The sequence below is a fragment of the Engraulis encrasicolus genome, chromosome 2 (assembly GCF_034702125.1).
Source record: "Engraulis encrasicolus isolate BLACKSEA-1 chromosome 2, IST_EnEncr_1.0, whole genome shotgun sequence".
Lineage (NCBI taxonomy): Eukaryota > Metazoa > Chordata > Actinopteri > Clupeiformes > Engraulidae > Engraulis > Engraulis encrasicolus.
This window is the reverse complement of record NC_085858.1, coordinates 41,049,103-41,075,410: the sequence shown is the minus strand read 5'-3', so window position 1 is coordinate 41,075,410 and position 26,308 is coordinate 41,049,103. Positions and strand designations below refer to the sequence as shown.

Below are 26,308 nucleotides of genomic sequence, written 5' to 3'. Positions count from 1 at the left end.
TAATACTAATATTTTTTGTATGATTCTGGTATATTGCTTATTCAACAGCGGCCCTCCAGGTTGCCACAGGAGCTATGAAGCGGCTCCAAAATGTTCAATACAGTCTTTCAGATGCTTTTGATTTAGGAGTTGCTAGAAATCCGAAGAATGTTGTCATTCATGAGAATTCTTGCACAGATCTTAAGGTGAGTTTTGCCATTTATTATTATTTGTGCTGTCAATCGATTAAAATATTTAATAGCGATTAATCACATAAATGCCATAGTTAACTCTTAAGTTAATCGCATTTTAATCGCATAATTATGTCTCATAGAAAATCATTGTAAGCTTAATACTTCTATCAATGTACTTTGCAGGCCAAAAAAAATTATATTGGCTAGGTTTGCGCAAGTAATCTTTTTAAAATTGAAAACAATGTGTTAGACACTGACATCTGTCCTAATGGCATATGATAGCCTGTTAAACAAATAAGGGGGAGAAAATAATAACAACAACAAAAACCATAAATTGGCCTATGCACAAAACACACACACACAAAGCAGATATTTAGTTTCCAGTGACAGGAGGGGAGAAATTGTGCCTCATACGGCAGGGCTACATTTTCCCGGAGAAGTGTGGGATTGTGCCTTGGTCTTCTTTGCATTTTTTAGGCTAAATGACATTATCTGTCTGATGTATGCAGACTACTACATTCATAAAGATGTATGTCTTAGTGAGAAAACCAATAAGCCTGGGGATAACACTTTTCAAACCAAGCTAGAACGTTAGCCTACTTATGACAACTCTGACATTCATAATGAGAAGTTACAAGTGTAGTGGACGCAAGGAGGAGAGGACACCACAGATTTTCTAGGAAGGGGCTGTCACGACACCCCTTTTTGTCAACAAGAAAACAGCACATTTGATGCTCTGTTGATCATATGCAACAGCCAATAATAACTCTTGAAGTTGCTTAAAACTTTGTTTGCGATCTTAACATGGATTTAGGATTCAACACAAACTATTTGGGGGCTGTTTAAAAGTATGCAATGTTTATAAAATAGTTCGTTTTTTAGGAATAGCACTAGTTAGCTGCCAGCTTTGATTAAAGCCATCAACAGTGTTAGCAGCTAGCTACAGCTATTGTTCAACCAATCAAGTCCTTCAGCACACTGTTTGCAACAAATGTTAGTCCATAACTTTCAAAAATGAGGCATATAGAGAGCTTTGTAAATCATTTATTTACAGGCTGATACCATATGTGTTGTTTACCTCACTCACTGTAATGCGCACAGACTGAAAGCTCCCACAATGAGCAAGGCGACTAGGGAGAGACACAAGGGGAAGGGGAGGGGGTGGAGCAGGGGTGCACGAGGCTCTGCTAGCGTCCTCTGTAAGAGGGAATGCTGGAAATTGTAGTTAAGCTATCGCTACAAGCCGCCGCAGGCGGTTGGCCAGTTTATGAAAAAAAAACTTCACAGGGTCACATCTAGCGTTAATCTCGCGATAAAAAAAATATCACTGTTAAAAAGGGGTTGAGTTAACACGATAATAACGCGATAATTTTGACAGCACTAATTATTATGCTATACTGTGTAAAAAATGTATGGCAATCAAAGGATTGGGAGACATTCTTACAGGAGTAGATGGGAGTGAAAATCCAGTCCCGCGTCATGCTCCAGACTCGAGTATGGAACAGGTCACAGGACACTGTTAATTTTTGACAGGTATCATTAATTATTCCCCGTGCTGTCCCATTTGGCCACAAACTCGACATTAAGAACAGCACATCCTCTATCAACCGGAGCCAGAATTCGTAGCAGTCGCTCGCACCCACAATTTCAATTCCGCCCACAACACATTGCGGTTGGATTGGTCGACCAGCTGCGTTGCTGTTATCACGACTGCCGTGAAACAATGTCGTTAGCAAAATGCTAGCGGAGGCTGACTCGCAAATACCAAACCTGTAAGAAACCAGAAAGATATACTGTAACTCCCAGGTGATTGTACATTTAATTTAAGTCCACATTGGTTTCTCAGGACTCACAGTAACGATTTCAGGTTTCAGCTGACAGCGAGCACAATTGTGAGTTAGTAGCGCCAACCTTATGGACTGCGCTCGCTCGACAGCACTCCTAGGTGAACTGCAGGTACAGGTCAGATGGCGAATTTGGAGGCTGTAGGTAAACCGGCTGGGATACAAGATCCTGTGCGCTGCATGTTTTCTTTTCCTGCAATAGGAAGCATGAAAAAGGGAGATTGGTAGAAAGGTGGGGACAGCACACTGATTGTGTGTGCGCAATGTGCATGTATGTGAAGAGAGAGAGAGGTAGAGGGAGAGGTGTGGCTTCAATTTGCTTACATTATTAATCTATCTCCTGAGAATTACACTTCCCCAAGGGCAACAATGTTCAGCAAATACTTCATTGGCTGGTGCATGTACGGAAGCCCAGTGGTGATATGGAGGGGGAAAACATTTTTGAGGAAACGTATGCACTGGAGACTAACACTTTTGCGAGATAACGCAAATCTTTTGCGAGATAACGCAAACTATTTGCGAGAAAACGCAAACCTTTTGCGAGATAACGCAAATCTTTTGCGGGATTACGCAAATTAAAACTTACATCTGCGGGTTCACCACTTTGATTTGCAGCACAGTTTTTGGTCACCGGGGGGCAGTCTGAACCAACCACTACTGTTGTTGGATACTTCAATTCAACCACTACTGTTGTTGGATAACAGCGAGAGGGATGCTGACAGTCAAAAAATTACTACCGCTGGAAAGACGTGCAAGGATACCGTTATTTTATCCATTGTTTTATGTCAGGTTTTGAGAGACACCGTAGCACTTTGCTTTGCGCACGGACACAAGGGGAAATATAGCATTTTTTGGACGACACGTGTCTGCAATGCAGTAGCTCTTTATGACAGAATTAAGGAAGGCAGTCGGGATGACTGTTTACTGAACGGTTATTTTCAAAGATGATGAAGCATATGAAAATAATTTTGTCATATCAAGACCCACATGTGAATTATGTAATTTTAACATAGGCCTCGACGTTGAGGCAGCACACTGTATTCTTTCTTTCTTTTTCTTGAAACTTTGAACGCAATGTGTTGTTTGTTGCGGTTCTCCCCTTTTAATTTATAATAGGCTAAATCAAGTAGGCTATCACTGCTTAGCCATGCAGAGAGCTTAGACTTGTTATAACTCCGACATTTGGAACTACCCAAGGCGGGCATTGGTTAATATTTTTCTCGGTCAGACTTGGATTAATGTTTCTTAACGCATGACATGAAGGCAGATCACTGAACTTCACGCAGTAGCTCAATGAATAGAAAGCGACATACCGTAATTCCTCGAATAGTAGCCGGGGTTACTATTTTTTATTTTATTTTTTGGACCAGGCTATTAATCGGGGTCAGGCTACTATTTGAGGGGGGCTCCTATTTTAAAAAAATATATAATAATTCAACGATCGTCATTTTGAGGGGAAAACCCAAACACATCATTTTTTTAGCCTACTGTATATTTATTAATAATTAATTAACTAATGAATATTTCCTTTGTTATTGTCCCCTCTTATTGCATCTGTTTTTAATTCATGTCGCTAAAAGTTTTTTGGTGGTCTAGAACATAATCCACGATTAGAAACAAGCGCAATTGCTTAATTACTTTAACTTGTAAACGCATAACATTGACAAGAGAAAACAATGTTACGTGTAAGACATTGTCTGTGTAAGTAACATTAGCGCAGCGCACCAACCTGGCCGTGATGGCAATAGCCTAATGACGAGTGTTTTTCCCCCACGAATTTGGGGATGGCGCAACCTATTTCCAAGCATGCCAACACTTCTGTTCTCTGGACAAGCAAGCCCCATACTGTGACATAGGCATAGGCAATTGTATCCTACAAGTAAACAATTATTTAATTTCAAATAGATCAGCATATGTCGGTTAGGGATGCACCGATACACATTTTTTCACTTCCGATCCGATCCCGATATCTAAATTTGGATATCTGCCGATACCGATACTACTCCGATCCAATACCAAAACCTCATATATGCAGGGCTGTACGTTAAGCTTTTTCACTAGGAGCACAGGTGCTCCTAAATGAAAAAAATTAGGAGCACGGATAAAACTTTAGGAGCACAGATACAAATTTAGGAGCACTCTAAAAATGTCGTGACACTTTTGTTATTGGGGTTGTTATGTAAAATACTGTGCTTATTGTGCTCATTGCTTGTTTCTTCATCTTCATGCACAATGGCCTAGGCTATATGTCAGTGTTTTTTTCCAACACTGGGGTATGGGGTCACCTGGAATTCCAATGGGCTCCCCTGAAATGTCTAGGTGTGAAATAAAAAAATGTAGTCTTATACTGTCAGAAATATCCACTGTTTTTTTTTTTTCTATAGCCAGCAAGTTTGCTCAGTCATGGTTTTGGTTGTGAAAAAAATGTGGTCCCCAAAAGTTCAGGATAAAATGGTCCCAGTGCAAAAAGTGTTGGGAACCACTGTTATATGCCATAAATCACAGTTCCCATTACTATTACTATTATTAGGCCTATTATTATTATTGTTGTTATTATTTTTAGGCTATAACTTCGTGATTAAAAGCATGTAAATCACATGCTTACTGAACTAGATTGACTAAATCTTAAACATAGCCTACAACACGTTAATCCAACGGGCTTTATTATAGCCTAGTTTTTGTTTCCTCAAACGCATGGGTTGGAACCGTGTGAAATGAAACTGGGAGCAGCAAAATTATCTCACTGTGTTGGCTGCTCTTTTTGATAGCCTACAGCACCGGTAGCTACTGGACCAACTAGACTTTAAATTTGCGCGCACTGCACACTACTTGTGAATGCTCCTCGAACTATATTTTGACTTGATTACTTTGATTGCGATTGCATTTTTTTGCGAAGTCATTGCGAAGACAGCGGTTTGGGAAACGCCAAAACAGCTCAAACAACGACGTCCTTTAAACCACATGAGCTAGCAAACCGAGTGGCTATTTCACTATCGGATCCAAGAGGTTTCCTGTTAGCAATGCAAACTCCCGCATTTGAACGTTTTAAACAGCAGTCCATTTCGAAAAGCTGTAAGAAGTGTTGGCACAGAACATCCGACTGGGAGATGAGGCATGCGCGCTTTGTAACTGCAGGGATCTGTGCGAAGCGATTCTGTTTTTTTTCTGAGCTACGGGAGCAGAGATGGCTCAATCTTAGCCAACACGGAATTCAAGCAACATTGACCGTCTTTTTTGAAGTGCGTTCCCAATGGAGTTTGATGCTGTCAATCAGACAGGCTGTGGAAAAAATGAGCAGCTCTCACAATCATGCACTCGAACTCAGAAGCAAAATGCGAATGAAAGGGTTGAATGCATACTCGTACAGGTGCGCCCGTTTTATTTTTCTTTCTCGCACAGTCAAAATTTTAGGCTCAATATGCGACCAATTGGTCTTAATGTACAGCCCTGCATATATGCATGAATTTCAACTTGAGGTAGGCCCAAGATGTCTATTTGGTCAGAAAAGGAAGTCAGAAGAACAGGAAACCAATTCATAAGTGAAAGTATCAAGTAAAAAATAGTAACAATCCCATCCTGAAAACTAATATGCAAGTGTTATGACTTCAAATTAACATTACACCTGGCTCAATATCAGTCCTTTGAAAATTCCGATACTTTGGGAAAATTCCGATCCAATCCGATCTCTGAAAATATGTTGATATCTGAACCCGATACCGATACACCGATACCGATATCCCATCCCTAATGTCGGTGCTCACTAATGTCAACAGAGAAGTGATCTACAACAGCGTGCTATTTGGCATTAAGGAATTGTGATTGAGGGTGTGCGCAAAAATGGCACATTCTCCTTCACCTGGGGCAATGTGAACGTCTCCCGCCAGCTTCTGAAAGACAAGTCTCATACTGTGATAATAGCGGTGGAAAATATGCGATGTGATCTCATAATCATCTCATAGGCCTGCGATGTCATCTCTTGTTTTAATTCTAGCGATACAGTCATTTGTTGGAAAGAACAACGCTCACATTTTATACCATAGCTTACATTTATTTATTCATCATGTCCTTTCTTATTGCATACAATTTCATTTGTTTTTGATTGTCCTTAAAAGTTCTTTTTTTGTTGGTGGTTTAGAACATCATCCACCAGAATTAAAAGTGCAACGCCAAACAAAACGTTGACGAGCGAAACCAACTCTGAACAAGACTCAAACACAAACTGTAAGACACAGACAGACCAAGCACACCCGTAATGTCCGTATCGAATAAATAAATAAATAATCCAGCGCCTTGCGATTCGTCAGGTTCACCTTTGCGCAAGGCGAAAGCAGCAAAGTCAAGTCCACCGGTGTGCGGTGATCCTTCTTGTTAACTGTGGATTACTAATGACTGCACTTTGCGAGCAGGTGGAACCTCGCTCTTTAAATAAATTAATAAGTACATACATAAATAATAAAATAAAATAAATAAATAGAATGGCAAAACGGATTCATGCCTTGTGATCATGCAAGACTAGGCCTACTCTTCAACATTTTCGTCTTCCTCCACCTCATCGTCTTCCTCCTCCTCATCGTCTTCCTATACCTCATCGTCTTCCTCCACCTCATCATCACTCCCATCCTCCTCGATAGAATTCTCATCATCAAAAGTCTCTCCCTCGTCCTCCTCCTCCTTCATAGCCACCACTGCTTCGGTCACCGACACCCTGGCCTGCTGTAGCATCTCTCTCCCAGCTGCGCACGGTTGCCCTTCCTTCAAACAGTGAATCATGTCATTCTCTGTCCCATCTGCAGCCACAGTGATTCCACAAACCTTATAAGAGAATACAAGAAAGACGTATTAAACAAAGTTGCGTCCCTTAACGATTAGTGATATACTTCTGCAGACTGCACACACCGCGCGTTAAGGCACACACTATACACTCACCTTGAACGACCGCTTGATGAGGTCCGCATCCACCGAAGCCCACGCTGCTCGGACCCAGCTCACAATGGTTCGTTTGCCAGCTGCCCTCATATTTCCCCCCTTGGTAAAGGTTTTATTTCCTTCCTCTGCCAGCCATGTATCGTAAGACTTCTTCAGATGAGCTTTAAACCCGGCGTTCCAGCTGACATCCGCAGGCTGCACGTATTTCGTGCACCCGCCGGGCACCACAGCCATCTGCATACGATACCCTTTCTTCAGCTCAGTCTTGGTGGCCTGGGAGATATGGCACCTGTAGCTGTCCCAAACGGTTACGTGGCGCTATTCCGACATGTCGCTATTCCGACATTGATGTCTATTGTCGGCATACCGGCGCGAGTTATGCAATTTCTTTGGTTTGTGCTACGTTGCTCAGCTTTTACTAAGTTTAGGGAGAGTGCATACAGTTACCCTAACCCTAACCCTAACCCTGACCCTAACCCTAACCCTAACCCTAACCCTACGGTATGTCGGCTGTCTGAATAGCGGTGTGTCGGAATAGCGGTATATCGGAATAGCGATTGCCCCCCGTCCCAAACCAGCAGCCGCTCACCACAGAAGAGCCGTCTGCCAACCACTTTTGTCAGCCAGTCAGTTGTCAAGCCGTCATCCATCCACCCATTTTTTGAAGTTGCCAAAACCACATCATTGGACTCCGCTGCTAGTGCCTTGACCTCTCGTATGCCTCCCTTAAACACAACGTATGGCTTCAGCTTGGTACCATCCCCTTTGGCTGCCAGCACAACTGTAACGTGACATTTCTCATGCCTGGTCGTCTTGAGAGTCACACTCTTAACACCCACGGTGTCCACTGTGGTTTGACCGGGCATGTCAAACCAGCAGGCGGTCTTGTCCATTGCGATGACATCCGAGTCTTTCAGCTTTTTTTCGACAATTTTGTGATTGGCGTAGGTGATGAAGTCGACGATTTTAGAAATCGAATGTCTCGCGTCAGACTGAGCCAGCGTTGTGCGCTTCCTGAGGGAGAAGTGGTTTCTCTTCAGGAAACGCTCGAGCCATCCCCGGCTGGCATTGAAGTTCTCGTCTCGGCAATCCGTCATTTCATGGAAGATTTCAGCTGCTTTAACTTGAATCATTCGCCGACTCACTCGTAGATACCTCTTCCGTCGCTCCTGTATCCAGCAACTTAGTGTAGCCTCCATCTCCTCACTGACAGGGCGCCTCCCGCCGCTTTGAATTCTTGCCCTCCTCGGAGAAATAAGTTTAGCTGCATCGACAAGGACATCTTTTTGTTTTTTTCCACGCCCTCACCTGCCTGGGATCAATTTCAAAATGACTAGAGATGATATAAAACCCGGAGGATCCGGTTGGAGAGCCGGGTAAAAACCTCATCCGAACAGACCGGATGGCTGTCGTGCATTGAACCGCCAAAGGCGGGTCAGACGGCATTTCATTAATATGTTAACAAAATGGCAGTTACAGCGCGATAAATTGTGAAACCGGAATATATCCTCTTTAGTTGACTACAACAGCAATTATCTAATCTCCCTAGTATGCTGTTCAGTCACGAAAACTCACTGAGTAAAACTGAACCAACTCCCGCCTCGTCATTCATCGAGCCTGTTTGATCCGTCCAGCCTGTTGTGGCCAATTGAGTCGCGGATCCCCGCTCCCTATGTGTGTGCTTCTGACTCTGTTGAGCTCTAGCCTACATTTCTAAATGTTAACAGTGCTCTGCCAACGCTTTAACATCTCACTCTGTAGGCTACTCTTAGGGAAATTATAGTCTACAGACGTGACTCTATCACTCACTGCGTTACAGCGTAGGCTACAGTCTTTAAAGCCACTGCTGTCACTCCCCTCGTCCGAGTCACTCAGCAGCGGCGCCCTCGGCGACTCGGTGAGACGAATCCTGACTGAGTTGTTGGTAGCAGCGAATCCCCTACGGATCGGATCAACGCTTAAGTTTCGTTTTTGCCACGAGTGTGCGAGTCGCAAGGTAACTCGGCAGCGGAAGCGAGTGGTCATCTGCTGCTCGCCTCCTGACTATCCCTGCTCAACTAGACTTCTGCTCCCAAATATTTGACTTTTAGTCTTCTTAAATAGGCTACAAACACACACATTATTTATTGCAAAATCAGGAACATGCCGTTTCACTGCTGCCAAAGGCTGTTCGAGTTGTGGTCGCATGTTTAGTGAGGAGAGGTGGGTCGGATCGCAGCATGAGTTTAGGAACTGTGACATTCATAAAGTGAGTTTTGTTGATCAAACTGTCTTACTCTTTGATTTATCAACATGAATTGATAAATGGAACAACAAAGGCATAGCTATTTAACGGCAGAAACGTTTAAAAAAATACATAATTATTTTTTATTTTTATTTAGGCCTATTTTAAATAAGTGATCCGTGTGATCCGTCTAATCCGGATACTCTCCTTGGAATGATCCAATCAATCCGGACGCCTCAAAGATTCGAGTTAAGCACCTCTAAAAATGACGGGCTGTTTCTTCACTCGAGTTTTCTTCGGCATATTTCAGCACCTCAAGTTTAAAGCCGACTGTAAACTTTCGTTTCGGCGCTATGTTTAAAGGTCTGTGACTCTGTTTGCTGTACGCCTATTCACGTCTGTCGTAAAACGGCGGTCTTAAAGGGGCCGGCTACTAAACGGAGCAGGTTACTAAACGAGGCCGGTGTCTATTTTTCCGATTTTTCACAACACCCGGTTACAAAACGAGGCCGGCTATTATTAGGAGCCCTGTTACAAATTGAGGAAATATGGTATTTCCTTTCTGTGGTAGAAAATTCCTCCTGTTTTACATGACATCGGGTCTTAGGTAAATGGAGGAAATCAAATAGTTATTTGCTTTTAATTGTGAACCAGTTTTACAGTGATGACTTTTAGCAAACACAAATTACTTTTGGATGTAACTCGTACCGCCGCGTGCCCTATAGTGCCATGGTTTCCGACCCTGTAGCACTGAGAGATCTCGCTGGAATCTAACACAGAGCTCACAGAGATGACTAACAACTGTCAAAAATTCATGGAGAAGTGTCAAGTTTCGCAGAAGGGCGATATCGTACTGGCATTGATCTGGCTTTGTTGTAAGCAGTCCAAAATCATAGCGCAACGGACCGTAGCCTATAACATAACCTTGCGCAAACTAAAACACTGACAGGACAGTTTTTCCGAGGTGTGGCGGGACACACACACACGCACGCACACACGCGCGCACGCACTGGCCATAGCCCTCTCATTCCACCCCTTCATTGATCACCTTATAGCCTATGCCCCCTATGCCCACCCCGTTCAGAATCCTCTGCACCCCACACACGCTCCCTAATGTTTCTCAACGTTAGCGATATAACCTCTTTGGACGGCTCTAGTTATGTAAATGAGAAGGATAGCTTATAGGGTTGGTGCTTATTGCCATCCATCGAGGGTAATTAGTCCATTATATATTTTTAAAACCAAGGGGCGCTGGCAGGGATCAAGGGGGGATTGGGAGGCTTATGATGAGGTTCAGGGGGCGTTTGTTCAAAAAATGGTTGAGAACTACTGCTCTATCAGTATGACCCAGACTGGCACTCCCCCCAGCACGCGCGCGTGTACGTACACACACACACACACACACACACACACACACACACACACACACACATCATCCACCATTCTACACCAATGCACATCAATGCGTGAGAATTTCACTTCGTTGTTTACCACGTTGTTTAACACCTTTTATCGATGGAAAATGCCAAGGCACATACCACCAATGAAAACGTTAACTGAAAATACAACCCTATTGCCTATAAAGGTAGGCATACAGCCATTTAATTTTCCATGGCACACCAGATGACCTCTGACGGGACACTAGTGTTCACCCCCCCCCCCCCCCCCTGCCTCCAGAAAACCACCATCAAAGCACCCGTGATCTCTGAGATCTGCCAGGAGTGACAGCCAAAACTCTACGCACTGGCAGCGCAGAATCCCCCACCAATACTCGATGCGCTGGTTGGCGGTGCTCGCTCCCTCTAGGTAGCTATCCAGGGTATCGTCCAGGCCGACAGGGACGAGGGCACGCTGGAATGCTCTCACATGTCCATTTTCAGTCCCAAGATCACCCTCACAATTCTCGGACAGCCCCTTAACCGCTGCACAGCTTATAAGTAGTAGCAATTACCTTTGGGTCACTACTTGTAGTGTAGGTGTAACAAGATGGGATGTGTACCTTTAAGCCGCATCATTAAGTCTGTCGTGCGTTGGTGCGCCATGTGATCAGTAGGCACCAATTGGCAAAACTTGGCAAGCTTTTAAAAGGTTTGCACAATCTGCTCGGAGGGAACCGGCAGTTTGTGTGCTAGTGGCAACTTTGCCTTTTGTTTGTGTGTGTGGTGCCTCTGGGGAGTCGAGCCCGTGTAGAGCCTCGCTTCACGAGAGAGGGACAATTTCCTGGAGTTTGGTCTATGACAGGGCGGGGGTGCGACTATAAGCGCGGCCACATTTGGTTCACTAGGCCAACTTCGTACTTGGCGTTATAGGAACCAGGCTTTTTGCGCCGTTTGCCAGGCGACTTCGAGACAGTCGGTCGCTGTCCGTGGTACCTGTGGATCCATCTGTTGGTCTGTCTGCGGGCTGCTGTTTATATTGGAGAGGGACACTGTGTGTGTGTGTGCGTGCGCGTGCGCGAGTGTGTGACGTTTTCCCTTTGCTTTCAGTTCTTATTTTGTATGATTTAGGAGAAAGTGAAAGTTTGTTGTTTTGTTTATTTGTATCTTTCTTTTGTTTATTTTTGGTTCACCCCACACCACCGTGCGGGTTACCCCTAAATAGATCTTGTTTGCTGTGCATAAAAGTAAAACACAAGTGTGCAGTGGTATCGGTGTGGGTTTGCCGTGCTTTGTATCTTCATTTCATTACTTAATTTTGGTTTGCTGTGCTGTGCACTACTAGTGGGGAAAACCTTGGCCTCCTTGGTCCATGTGGGGAGTGCGGGTGTCCAATAGCCGTTCATCTATTTTAACTGTTTGTGTATTTTAAAAAGAAAGTGTAGGCTAAGACAATAAAAGAAAAGTCATTTGAACCCTGTCTATGTGGTCCTCAACGAACATGTGCTGCTGGGTTTAACAGTTGAAGTCTAAATAAATTCTGGGGGCGAAATTCCCTCGGTGGCGTAGTCGTGCAATCATCTGTTTGAAATTGGTAATTATTATTTTAATTAATTATCGACGGCCCCAGAGTCACGGATAGTCTATAACTAGCGAGAGATTATTTAATTCATTTAGATTGTCTCAGTTCTAGCCTTCCTATCCTAACTCCCAAGCAAAACTTTTTTTTTGCCATTGTTGACCTGCCATTGTTGACATCATGAGAATGAATGACAGCAGTGGTTGCTCTGAAGTGTGTCAAAGCCGTATAGCTACGTGTGTTGGTTCAGACTAAACTGCGTTAAGAAAGATTAATCCAAGTCTGACCGAGAAAACTATTAACCATGAATGCCCTCTTTGGATAGTTCCAAATGTCGCAATTGTTACAAGTCTAAGCTTTCTGCATGACTGTGATAGCCTACTTGATTTAGCCTATAAATGACAAGGGGAGAACCGCAACAAACAACACATTGCGTTCAAAGTTTCACATGTGGGTCTTGATATGACAAAATGATCTTCATATGCTTCATCATCTTTGAAAATAACCGTTCAGTAAACAGTCGTCCCGACCTAATTCTGTCATCAAGGATGCGCGGGCTGACCCGAAGTCAGTGGGCGCTTGCAGTTAACAGCGGTCGACCGCAGGCACGGGTTATTAAATATTCTTTTTTAATGATATTCGGGTCGGTTGCGGTCGGTCAGGACTTTTAAAATGATGCCGAATTTTATAGTAGACTATAGCCAATAGTTTACTGAAGTAAACAGAGACACTTTTCTTCAAAATAGATCAAAGTTTATTTGGCTGAAGAACTACGATGGTGCCACAAGCTCTGCAGGAGACTTAATGAGGCTCCTGCGTCGGCTGAATCCTCTGCGCACAACTGGTGCAGCAGGTGCAACCATTTAGTGCATTAAGAAGAACACAGAGGGTGCTCTCTACAGAGTGCAATGATGGATATAGCCTACATATTTTCTTATACAATTGTAATGGTTTCGTGCTCCTGTGTTGCTTACAGAGTTTGTTTTCATTTCCTGTGTCAGAGCCAAGGCTATAGAGGCAATGCACTTGACGGCTGGCTCCGTCTGCTCCCCAACTAGGCTACAGATTAATTTCCTCCACAGCTAGGGATTTGTGTGGCTATGCCTTGTCGAAATAGAATAGGCTACTATAGCCTCTATACAATGCCGAAATTATTATTCCCTTTGAATGCAGTGCTCATTTGAGTAATTTACAGTGGAAGAACAACGCATTCGCCACTTAAAAAAATAAATAGACTAATAAATAGCCTAAATAATAAAATAGCATTGTATTAAGATCAAATTCGGTAGTCTGGGTAACAGACATATTATGATCGAAATGCTCATATTAAAAAATAATCATTTGTGAGAAAATGTAATATTCAACATTGTGAGTGCTACTGTTAGGCTAATCAGTTGAGAAGGCCTCCGTAGCCTACGTGATCATGAACTAGGGCTTTGACTTGTGCCCAAAAATCATAGTCTAAGCTCGTTTCTAAATTAAAAACGATATTCGAAAATATTCGAATATTTATCCATATTTTTTTACCATTAAAATTGCCCCAGTTAGACCTGATATCAAGCTAAAATTGTTTTTTCCCCCAGTCAGTGACTGGTAAAAGGCTATTCCAACCAGAGATGTAGCCTAATGGCCCATTAACAACATGCATTCAACCAGCCATTATTGTTTAGCGATCGTTCAGCACTTATTAAGAAGACGGTACTTAGAGGTGTGAATGCAGATTAAAACATGGCAAAGCTAGCAGCCATGTCAAACTTGTAGCCCAAGTTAAAATTTGAATTGGATCATATGGGAATCATGAGAATTGAGCACACAGCACCAATATCAACAAATATGTATTTATTTTCTATCACTAATGATGGACATTTAGGTAGTGTGTTTGTAGGTCAAGGTAAGATGACTGCTCTCGTCTAAAAACGAACATTACACAAACTAGCAGTGCGCTAAAAACATGCTAAAAGCATGCTAACAAAATCATCACCTGGAGTCTGCCTGATCTGACACCCAGACCAACGAAGCTAATTTGGTCAAAATTCAAAAAACAAGAAGTTATTATCTTACTCTTGGCGTAATCACAGGTACTTGTGGGTTGAATCACATAATTCCAGAAACTCGTCAACAACTCCAGAAAGTAATGTGATGATGCTTTGTTTATTAACTGTAGCCATTCACTTGAATGGAACTCTGCAGCACTCATCTGCTTGTTATGCGGACTCTGGGGGAGACTGCCTGCCGCAAGTGTCCTGCTACGGAACACAGAGAGATGAGCCACGCACGCGACTCTCCTCAACACAGCTGTAGTGATTAACCAGCCATGGAAAAAAAAAATTGAGACTGTGAATTGCGATGTTTACAAGGAAATTATTTTAATCAATAACAATGAAATACCCAATAATGGCCAATTAATATTCGTTCGAATGTCTCGAATTTTCTTAACATTCGACTTATATTCGAATATCGAATATCGAAGTCAAAGGCTTATCATGAATGGATATTTACATTGCCGTCATCTAAAATAACGAGGGCTCACGCTTTGTGTAGGCTAAATGACCATTTGCGCTAGAAAGACAAGCGTTGCCTATTTGGCACCAGGCAGCGCAGGTTGCGTTTGTGGTTTGTGTGACACAATTATCTTTCCCAAATTCCCAAATTAAACGCTTGGTCTCGTGGTGAAGGAGGGGGTGGCCTTGGCACTCTGTCCCTCAACTTCGATATAGGAAAAAGGGAAACCAATTTCAGTTCTGGAAAAGAGCAGAGGAGTAGCCTACTGTGAGGAAGCGCTTGCCTCTCGTCAAGGATGTGCGCGTCACGAGCGGAGTGGAGAAGAGCAGGCACGAAGTCGGAGTTATCAAAAATAATTAGGCCTTTTATTTACCTTCACCAAGGACATCAGAAAATAAATGTGCATGAGGGCATCAAACAAAACAGACAGGACACTTCACTGGCAACAAAATAAACAACAGTCTTCTTCGAAATTACTTAACTTCAGCAGCATCAAAGTATACAACACGATTCTCTGCTTACACCGATATACAGCAGTTTAGGTGCTTCTCAATCAAAATCGCCCACATCAACGACTTGACTACGGCTTAAATACACACACTTACTAGCAGCCAATTATTCACTAATTCAATCAGTAATTTAACACTGCATGACTTTACACGCGATTGGTCTCACAATTCCTTTGACCATTGCAAAACAAAAAACGCCAGTTTAAACACAATACTCAAAACATAACTACATAGAACATAAAGATTACCCGTGCACACATTCATGATCACAAATTATAAACATGGCACAAAATCCCCACACATTTCCCCTCCCAAAAGTCATTGATGGAATCTTGCCATTGAAGGTGCGCGCCACCGCCTATGGCCATGGCAATGTTTGGAGAAAGTGTTCCATTGCGAGTGCAGGTGTGCGAGTGTGCACATGTGCGTGCTCGCTGCTGGAAGTCCCGACAATTCAGTAAACACACATTCATAACTACACCGTTTGTGAGTTTTTAAAAGGAATCAGACAGTGAGAAGGGAGAGGGAAACTTCACCTTCTCACACCTACCAAACCAAACGAAGATAACGTGTTGTAGGCTACATTGCCACTATGGGTGTTTTCATAGCCTACCTGGTCCCTGTCAACCATTTAAGCTGCGGCTCAGCATTTTCTGTGCATAGCCTATGTGAAGTGTAGGCTACCCAGACCCCTCGGAAGTGAGCCATGCTGAGACCTTTATTGGTGTGGTCTTTTAAGGTCCGTTGTGCGTTGCCAATGACGCTAGGGTGTTCATAAGACGCACGGCTACTTGTTTTTAAAGGCAGGTCGGGTCAATATTTTTTCCTAAATATTCAGGGATTAAAGTTTTCCGTCGCTATGACGGATTTCCGTCAACTGGATTTTCGTTTGGACGGATTTCCGTCCTTATAATTCATGTCAATTAATTTACAATTTTTACTTTCCAACTGAACTCAAATCGAGAGCACTCCTGGCCATGAGAAGGGGACGAGAGGTGTGTTTGGTGCACGGATTTAGTTTTATACTCCAGCACCGGTTGTGTCATACAACAGATTCACTCAGTAGTTTTGAGCCATCCCCTGGTCTTCCGTGTTCCAAAAAAAAGTACACCAGCGGTCAACAATTCGGTTGCGGCGCAGCGCGAGAGATTAAAAAATCAAATTGCCAACATTGTTGCTGATCGCAGAAAAGAAAATAAGTGTAATACTATGTCTTTAAAGTGCAATGACAATCATTAAACGGGTTGGACTGATATTCCAATATGGGCTAATAATGCGCATGGAATGCATAGCTGGAAAAAGGTAGGACACGTATGTTTCCATTATCATTGCACCTGCCGTGGCGGATAGTTAGACAAAAAGAAAGAATAGTTTACTTCGACTGCGCATGATGTCCTTTTCATGAAGGGTTTTTCTTTTAAGCATTGTGACTTTTACTAACATTATTCATAGCCCCAATGGGACGGCTATCATTGGCAGCTAGCTAGAATATACCATGCGTAATAACATGCTTTTCATCCTCCAAAGTTTAGCGCGTTTGACTGGCTACGTGTAGAACTAGCTGTAGTTGTCTTTCTGACAACGGATAATTTACAGTCTCACCTGTAATCATAGCATATTAACTTTGTTGTTGCCGATATATTTAAGAAATAAGTTGAAAATGGGTTGCATTTTACAGGGGTCACGGAGGCTATCCCTGGCAGAGCCAATATTTTATGCCACGTCTTGTTCTGGGAAGCAGTGTTCTCATGGGTGGTCCATAATTGCCGTTTCGGTGTTTGTTTCACTTTCAAGGCTTGTTGTAGGCTACTCTGTGATGCTATTTTTGCTAACTGGAATAGTGTGCAGCAACAGTTGTGTGTGCTCGTTTTTGAGTGGCTCAACGTCTGTGCCCATCTTCTCGGACTATACGCTTCGTTTGAGTTCAGTTATTTGCGCACTGCGCACTCAGGACTGATAGGTGGGTGATTTGTCTTGATTCGAGTGGAAAGTTGCGCGACAAGCTTGGGAAAGTGTGCTACTTTTGTTATATAGACGTATGTCTGACTGTGTCGTGTCTGCTTGCGTCGTGTCAGCTTGTAGGATAGAACATGAGTGCGTGTAGGAATCGGGGACGTTTTTTTAAATCAATGGTAAGCGTGTGCCTGGCACCGCACATCGAGAAGCAAAAATAGTACCGGTAGCCATAGGTTTTCAAAACGGTAGAATACAAGAGGTAGGACTACCGCACCCTGTTTGTAAACATCAACAAGTTATTTGTAACAGGACGAATAGTGAAAAACATACAAAATAACCAACTAGTTTAAATGTCAGAAATACAACTGCAAGCAATGCGCACCATGCTTTCACCAGAACAGTGTTTGCCCATTCTGATGGGAAAGACGAAAAAATATAGCCTACTACTACAACAACAAAAACATAATGGGATCACTGTATCAACGCATTGCAATTCCAAGTCAATAATTCTGTGATATCAGCTAGACCATTTTGAAGCAACACTCAATGTGAATCCATTCTGCATAATGTTGTGAACAATTCATAAACAATGGGTAGAAATAAGAGGAAATAACCAAAACGTGCCCCAAATTGCAGTTCAATGTTTGCAGTCTGATATAGTATCCATTATCCCTCCATTCTCGGCCAGTTCTAGTCAATCTGGTGGCCTAGGCCTGCCCCCTTTCCCTCTTTCCTTTTTTTGTATTTAGAAATTGGCATCTGTAAACATAGCATAGCATCTGATCTAGTACCTACAGGTACATTCATATTGAGTGTGTATATAGGCCTACTGAGTGTATAATGAATATTCATTACCTCCGCCAAGGAGGTTATGTTTGTTAATGTGAAGTGTAAAGTGTTATGTTGGTTGAAATTCTGATTTTGTGGCACTTTTTGGTATTACTGGCGCCCTCAATACATAGGCCTATTCTGCTCCAGGCGACTGCCCTGTCTGCCTATGCCTAGTGCTGGCTCTGGCACCATTCCTTGCATAAAACCAGTGTATGTTTCGTTATGAGGGCAGAGCCTGGCTACATTGGTTTTCGTTGGGTTACGGAGTGATACTCGATCGGGTGTCTAACCGGTAAAAAAGTTCAGTCAGATGACTTTTTTTTGCTTTAATCCCTGAAATATTTCTTGCGGTCAAGTGAAGCGGGTGGACTAGGGAAAAAAGCAGTCGGTTGCATCTTGTTTTCTCGTCGACCCGCGCATCACTGTCTGTCATGCTTCTGCAGTGCAGACACGTGTCGTCCAAAAAATCCTATATTCCCCCTTGTGTCCGTGCGCAAAGCAAAGTGCTACGGTGTCTCTCAAAATCTGTTGTTTATTTAACATGAAACAATGGATAAAATAACGGTATCCTTGCACGTCCTTCCAGCGGTACTAATGTTTTTGACTGTCAGCATCCCTCTCGCTGTTATCTAACAGTAGTGGTGAATTGAATAGCCTACCCCTACAGCTGTGGTGTGTCAAAGCCGTACAAGTGTTGGTTCAGACTGCCCCCCGGTGACCAAAAAGTGTGCTGCAAATAAAAGTGGTGAAGTAAGTTTTAATCTGCGTTTATCTCGCAAAAATATTTGCGTTATCACACAAAATATTTGCGTGATCACGCAAAATATTTGCGTTATCTCGCAAACGGTTTGCATTATCTCGCAAAAGATTTGCGTTATCTTGCAAAAGTGTTAGTCTCCAGTGTGTACATTTCCCCCCAATTTTTTTCCCCCTCCAGGTCCTCTATGGGCCTCTGTATGCATGTGTGTCATCCACCAAAACATTTCAATTGCTCAATTGTTGGATGGAGCCCATGCAACCTAAGCAAGACTACAATTCAGGGGTGAATTTCTTGAAAGCGTAGCTGTTAGCCTGTTAGCAACTTGGGTAGTTGCCAATGGGAATTTGCATTGCAAACAACAAAGTAGCTTACGTAGTTAGCAACTATGATTTCTAGAAATGCACCACGGTGCGGCGGAAAGTGATCTCATGCAATGTGAAGTTAATGGGAATGCAGTACGATACTGCAGGCTGTTGCTTGTGTGTGACAGGTAGTTGTCACGTCATATTCAGGCATAGACTTAGTATTAGAGATGCACCGGATCCTGATTTTTAGGATCCTGCCGGATACCGGATCCACTGCTTAAGATCCTGCCAGATCCGGAACCGGATACCGGATCCTACGAAAGGGTTGAAACACATAGCCAACTCGCACACGTGGGCCCTTTTTATTACGTGGCACTGCCACACTGCCTTCAACGGCCGCCTCCAAAGGGCGTTCACTCCATGCAGCAATTGGGGTTGTGAAAGACTGACTGAAAAGCCTGGGCTACGTAAAAAGTGGAGATGCCCCAGATGCTGATTTTTAAGTAACTGCCGGATACCGGATCCACTGCTTAAGATCCTGCCGGATCCGGATAGTCTGAAAAACCCTATTATCCTGCCGGATCCGGAACCGGATCTTGGATCCTGTACATCTCTACTTAGTATCAAACTGTAAAATGTTATGTGATTTGTTTTTTTTTTCTTGTCACATTTCATCTGTAGGCAAAGGACCAAAGAATATTAAATCTGTTCATGGAGTTCATATCTCAGGATAAGAGGATCAGAAATGTATCAACTACATCATCTAATGTTAAAAAGGTAAGATCGGTTTTGGAGATGGCTACACAGCTGAAAATATTTATTGAAATACAGTATTGAAAAAAAATCTGTGAAATACATATTATAATAATATAAATATTTCAACCTGTCATAAGCCTGTCATAATACTGTGTTGTTTGTTTAGAGAAAAACAGCTTTTTTCATATTGACTACATATCAATGACAATTCAGTGTCAGTTCAGCTGTAGTTAAAACGTGTCAATAACCTAGCCTGACTTTGGCCACTTGCTGTGATGGTGGACATGTTTTTTTTTAGATGCGTCCAGCATCTCTATAAGAGGGTCTGTCTGTCCGTCCGTCCGTCCGTCTGAAACGCATTCCTTGCAGGGCTTTTTCCAGGATTTTTTAGTATGAGGGAGCAACGGGGGGGAGGGTTGCGGTGCGCGATTTTTGAAAAAAAGAAGGTAAAATGGGGCTTTTTGAGACTATCTGAGAGGGATATTTTTTTTTTACTTTTGTGGACATCCTAAAAGTACAATGTTTAGGGGCCTATGAAATCCGTTTTATTTTTTCTCAAATTCCGTTTTATTTTTTCTCAAATATCGTTTTTTCGGATGTATTTTTTTGCCAAATCGGATTTTTTCCATTTTTGAACTTATTTTCCCCTTTCACACCCCCAACAAAATGTTTTAGTTATTTAGTTCAAACTGGTGGGTGGACAGAGCCAACCACTCATGGTTGAATAGTAGGTAGAGAAAAGAAAACTAAAATTACCTACTAGCTTTTTTGTAATATCAGCCCTCAAAAATATTCCAGGTAATAAGGTAGCTGAAATGTACATGCGCATATATTCTATTAAATACACGTGACGCACCCAACTAGAAGGCGAATTCACTTCTGGTGCATTGAAGTTGGACTCGGGCTGCATCAGAGATACTGTTGCTCCTTTAGAAATAATCTCTGGCTGCATCAGGTTTTCTCGAATAAGTTTGGCTATATATTGCAACGTGCAGCTACATTAGAGACATTTTTGGTCACGTTATGTGTAGGCATTAAATAAATAGCCTCGCAAAGTCCCTACCGTCTACCGTTTCACACAAAGACATGCTTTACAAGACGGCCGTTTTCTTCTGATGATGACTTGACCCTTTTTCAAAGTTGCTGCTAACTTTTAGTCACTATGCTCCGTGGCCAACAAAGTTAACAAGACATGATCAAAGCATTGCCTGATCAGTTTTTATTTTGCAGCGGTCACGTCTGTTGTAACAAACTCCAAACTCGTGCCTCGCGTCGGATGATCCCATTGTTTATTAAAGTGCAGTGGAGAGCCGCCCGTCTTTTCTGTGTCGCATCGCATTGTCTTGGTAACAGACAGTCAGGACAACGCGTTTATGCCTGACCTCCTCACCTGTTCTACTAGGCAAAATTTGAGTGCTGTTGAGTATTAAGATTTCTTCAATGCTCTGACGGCCAGTGTTAGGACGCGGGAGACAATCGGAAACGCCGCTTGGGAGAGAGATGCGTTCACTGTCAACATGCGCTGACATGGATCATGGATCTGCATAGAACTTTTGCGCATCACCTCGCGTGGGCCAGATATGATATCGTGGCCATATTTTGTGTTTCAAATGTCTTTTAGACTGATAAATGATGACGAAAATAATGGATTTTTCATTTTATCATAAGAAATGAGCAAATTCCATGCAATTCCGAGTTTATAACCAAATTCCGTTTTAATGTACAAAAACCCCCCCCAAAAAAACATGAGGGCGCATCCACGGAGTATGAGGGCGTGGCGCCCTTATTTCCCCGTTCAGAAAAAGCCCTGCCTTGAATTGTTCCCTCATGTGGCCACAGGGCGGCAGAGTTGAATGAATATACGGCTCTGGTTGGCCTGGAGCGAATGCGTGCAAGCTATGATATCCCAAACCGGCAAGGCTGCGCAGCTGATTGCATTGTGAGACAACTGAGGGGGGCATTAAATTTTCGGCATTGTTTTGCGTTTGGAAAGTGGGAGGCAACTTTGTTCCATCTCCACAGCACGCCAACACCACTGTGAATTGTGTCACTCACTATGTTCACGATCTTTACACCCCCCTTATGAGAATTCGGCCCATGAGTATGTCAAACGTGAGGGGGACTTTATCATGTTGCGTTCAGCTATATGGTTTGTCAGAAACTCGCGGAAATGATCGATTTGGAAGTCGGCAGGCAGTTTTTGACACAGATGGATAGAGGCGTTTGCGTTGCACGTGATAACACGACATGGAGCCGTAATTACGCAGTTGACAGGTCTCGACCCGCAGTGCATACAGCTCTTCCTCTAAACGTGGGCTTGTAACCTTCGGTTTGCTTTTTCACATTTTCCTCCGCGTTTCTCTAGTCAAACTCGGGCTCAGAGGTCTGTATGCACGGACCCCCTTTGCATATTTCCAGCGAGTTTTCAAACATTCTGCCAGTGCGCTGCGCACTGAAACATGGTGCTCGAAGTACAAGTAGACAAAAGCACCATTTGTCATATGGTGTATTACTGATGTCCTCGGACGTATTGATATTGCAAGGGAGTTTCATTCTGCTGGCGGGCGTGTGGACCGCACAGGTACTTTCCATTGCGGTCAGAGAGAGCACTGGAGAGAAAGCGTCTTTTGATTCGTAATTGCTTTGCAGTCGTTTTGAATTGGGTAAACTCTGCCACTCGTACAATGAAGCTGACTGCTTTGTGGGTCATTCCACGCCAAATCAACAAGAGGCCGCGCACTTAGGTCTCAAAAAATTCTGAAAATATTACCAAGTGTACCCATGGTACTTAAGAGAAACACTGTAAATTTATTTGAATGAAAGATGTATACTCTCCGTGTTACAGCCAATTTTACTGGGGGAGGGGGGTGCCCATTTTTGTTCACACTCTTTTTTTTGTCAAAGTTCACAAGCCTGTAGCTCAATAACTAAACCATGTAGGAAGTTCAAATGTGGCATGCTGGTACATAGATAGGAATAATTCGTTGCTAAACTGACAGTTTTGGTCTGTATGATCCTGCATCGTCATAGCATTCCCTCAAAGATGATACAAATTGTACTGGAGTTTTTGGCTGTGCTCTGTTTAGGCCTTCAGAAGACATATTTGTGCCCAACATAGCCTCTTGATTTTTCCCCTTGTAGAGACAAGTGGGAACACTCATAAAAAGCTATAAAAAGAAAGGAAACCCCATCAGTGTTTGACCAGAAGACGTCACAAATCTGACAAATCATTTTGGGTGTCATTTTCAGAGCTCCAGAACCCCTTGTGGGATTGTCCACAGATTTTTATTTTATTTTTTTCTTCATTCTCCATGAATTCTTCTTTTTAAAAATGCCAATGAGACTTGTCTTATGTGATGTTTTCTTTTTTAATTTCCAACCTGAACATGGGCAACATGCACATTGAGAGCAATATGTTTTCTATGCGTTTCTTCCGCTGCCATCTGCTGGTCAAAAAAAGTAACAACATGACTCTTTGTGCCTGACCTACTGTCTCTTTTGGTGTGCGAACCTGCTCCCACATTGAACGCTCCTGAAATCATTGAAATTGAAAGGGATACCTGCACCCCTGCACAGGGACTCTCGGGTGATCATGTCCGGGCAAAATTTGCATTTGATTATCTAGTATTTACATTAAATGTTATCGAAATCATGTTGCTCTCTTTTTGCATTTTGCCCATGTTCAGGGTGGACATTAAAAAAAGAAAACATCACATAAGACAAGTCTCATTGGCATTTTTAAAAAGAAGACTTCATGGAGAATGAAGAAAAAAATAAAATAAAAATCTGTGGACAATCCCACAAGGGGTTCTGGAGCTCTGAAAATGACACCCAAAATGATTTGTCAGACTTGTGAGGTCTTCTGGTCAAACACTGATGGGGTTTCCTTTCTATTTATAGCATTTTATGAGATGGTTCCTACTTGTCTCTACAAGGGGAAAAAATCAAGAGGCTATGTTGGGCACAAATATGTCTTCTGAAGGCCTAAACAGAGCACAGCCAAAAACTCCAGTACAAATTGTATCATCTTTGAGGGAATGCTACGACTATGCAGGGTCCTCCAGACTAAAATTGACAGTTTAGCAACAAATTATTCCTATCTATGTACCAGCATGCAAATTTGAGCTTCCTACATGGTTTAGTTATTGAGCTACGGGCTTGTGAACTTTGACAAAAAAAAAGAGTGTGAACAAAATGGGCACCCCCCTCCCCCAGTAAAATTGGCTGTAACACGGAGAGTATACATCTTTCATTCAAATAAATTTACAGTGTTTCTCTTAAGTACCACGGGTACACTTGGTAATATTTTCTGATTTTTTTGAGACCTAAGTGCGCGGGCTCTTGTTGATTTGGCGTGGAATGACCCTTGTGCCTTGACGGTGAGATGCTGACATTGAACCATAAAGTGCATGATTCACTCAAATGGTTTCATTAATTCATTATTTGTCGATGTTGAAATGGCGCTGAAATGGCGTGCTACTAAAGGTTGATAAAGGCTACTAACACTGTCTGGTAATTTGTAGGTCTAAGGTACTGTATCTATTTGAAATTTGAAATCATATGGTTCTTTTCATATTCCAAGCATGGTAGGCTTATAAATTGCACAAAAAAATCCCTTGTCTCGCCATTTCGCTGCCTGCCACATTATTTGGAGTTTCCATGCAATATGACCAATAAACAAAAAGCACATCAGGGGGAGCGTTGACAGGTTATGAGCAGTGTTGGGAAAGTTACCCAAAAACTGTAATGCTTTACTGATTATATGCTACTGTTTTTTCAGAATAATCCCTTACACTACAACATTACTATATTTAAAATGTAAGGCATTACACTACTTTTGCATTACTTAAGTAACTTTCGCTAAAAGAACTGTAGGCCTAGGCCTAAATATGGATCTGGCAATTTATTACAGTGTAAGTCAAGCTCATGAGTCATGACTTTTTCACCTCAAACCTAGGAGATGTTTTTGGCAGCATGCAGACTAAAATCTACCACACTCAGGAATAGTTTCTTTCTGACCCACCACACTGAATACCACTAAACTGGAACTGGCATAGACGGACGCATCTGTTGTCCGCATGTCGGCCTTGTTTTTTGCTTGTTTGTTTTTTGGGCTGCCTTCCTTAAGCCGGGCATACACTGTGCAATATTTTCACTCGTGGGTCTTAAGCTTCTGCTCACACTGCATGATGGAATTTCACTGTTTAGAAGTTCACAGCTCACGACTCATGTCCTCACACTACACGAGCCGACAGTCGGATGCGAGCGAAATGCTTCCACCGTACGACGCGACAGGCATGTTTCCCTGGTCTGCAGAGGAGGGAACATGCGCACCTGAGGTGGAGATGAGGTCGCGCTCAACAGCGAATCGCACAGCCCTATTAATTTGTGCATGTGAAGTGTCAAATCGGGTCGTAGCACTGCTTTAACTGTGCGATTTACGCACGAGCCACGACCAGAATTTCAAACCGTTTTGATTTTCTTGCGACCCTGCGATTGCACGATCGTGAGGTGAAATCGCTTGTCGTTACCCCATGTACACTGCACGATGCGAGACTCACGATTGACCTGCGATTGAGCAAGAAATCGGCCCGACTCTCAAAAAGTCGTGCGAGTGCCAAATCGGGGCAAAATCGGGGCAAAAGTCGCACAGTATAAGCCCAGCTTTACTCTTGCCGTATAATTAGGAACAATCCACATTCACATCCTTTTAAAAAGCATTGCAATCCTTTCTGTTTAAATTCACATGACATTGACATTAAGAAATGTGACAAGAATAAATGCACAAGGGGAAAAAGATCACTGCACACCTGCTTCATTTTGGAGAGAGAGCGAGGGAGACTAGCATGGAGAGGGAGGGGAGGGGGGAGAGATGGGAGAGAAACAGAGCAGTAACGCATTGGCGATACTGTAGAATTGAAACGTGTTCTTGGCGCTTGTAGTTAATGAAGTCAAACACATGTGCGGTGAAGTTCTCCCCTTTTGAATTACACCTACTAAGTATTCCTGCTTTTACCAGCACTGCCGACCATTACAGAATTTGACATAAAATCTGCGAACAGACGAAAGTAGTAAGTAGAGAGTGTTTACGGTAGCCTGGTCCTGACCATCCCATAATACTATCATTTCATTTCGTATTTATGGTCTGGCATTTGTTTGCTCTGAAGCGATTGTAGGAAACAGGAAGTTTGCACTCAGTTATGGTTTGAAATTATTGGACACCTCTCACCCAATCGCTGGCAGTTACTCAACAACAACATAGCGCTGACCAATGGCTCTGGTGCAGATGTGTACGTCATTGTCACGAGCGCCCTCCCCCTTTCGCCCCCACGTGGGGGGCGTATTCGCTTATTGGCTGTTTTCTGGGGGGGGCGTTGCGATCAAAATTCTACTGCTCCAAGCACTCCACAGAAGCACGGCCAGACTACAGTAGTGGAGCCAATCCTTTGGCGGAAGTACGTAGGATGGCTCGCGAGGCTATGTTTACGGGGCTCCTACAAATATATCTGTTGACTTGCAACTGTCTCAGCCTGACCTTCCCGTTGGCCAGCAATGTGTGGATGAAAA

At 43.0% G+C, this 26,308-nt stretch overlaps 1 protein-coding gene across 1 annotated transcript in view; it reads left to right on the top strand.

Moving 5' to 3' along the window:
- LOC134439026 (uncharacterized) overlaps nucleotides 1-26,308 on the top strand; it is a 156,962-nt gene that overhangs the window by 15,921 nt on the left and 114,733 nt on the right. Inside the window, exons 11-12 of the mRNA XM_063188831.1 lie at nucleotides 49-185; nucleotides 19,667-19,762. Of these exons, the coding sequence (XP_063044901.1) occupies nucleotides 49-185; nucleotides 19,667-19,762 (233 nt within the window). The remainder of the gene's footprint in view (nucleotides 1-48; nucleotides 186-19,666; nucleotides 19,763-26,308) is intronic.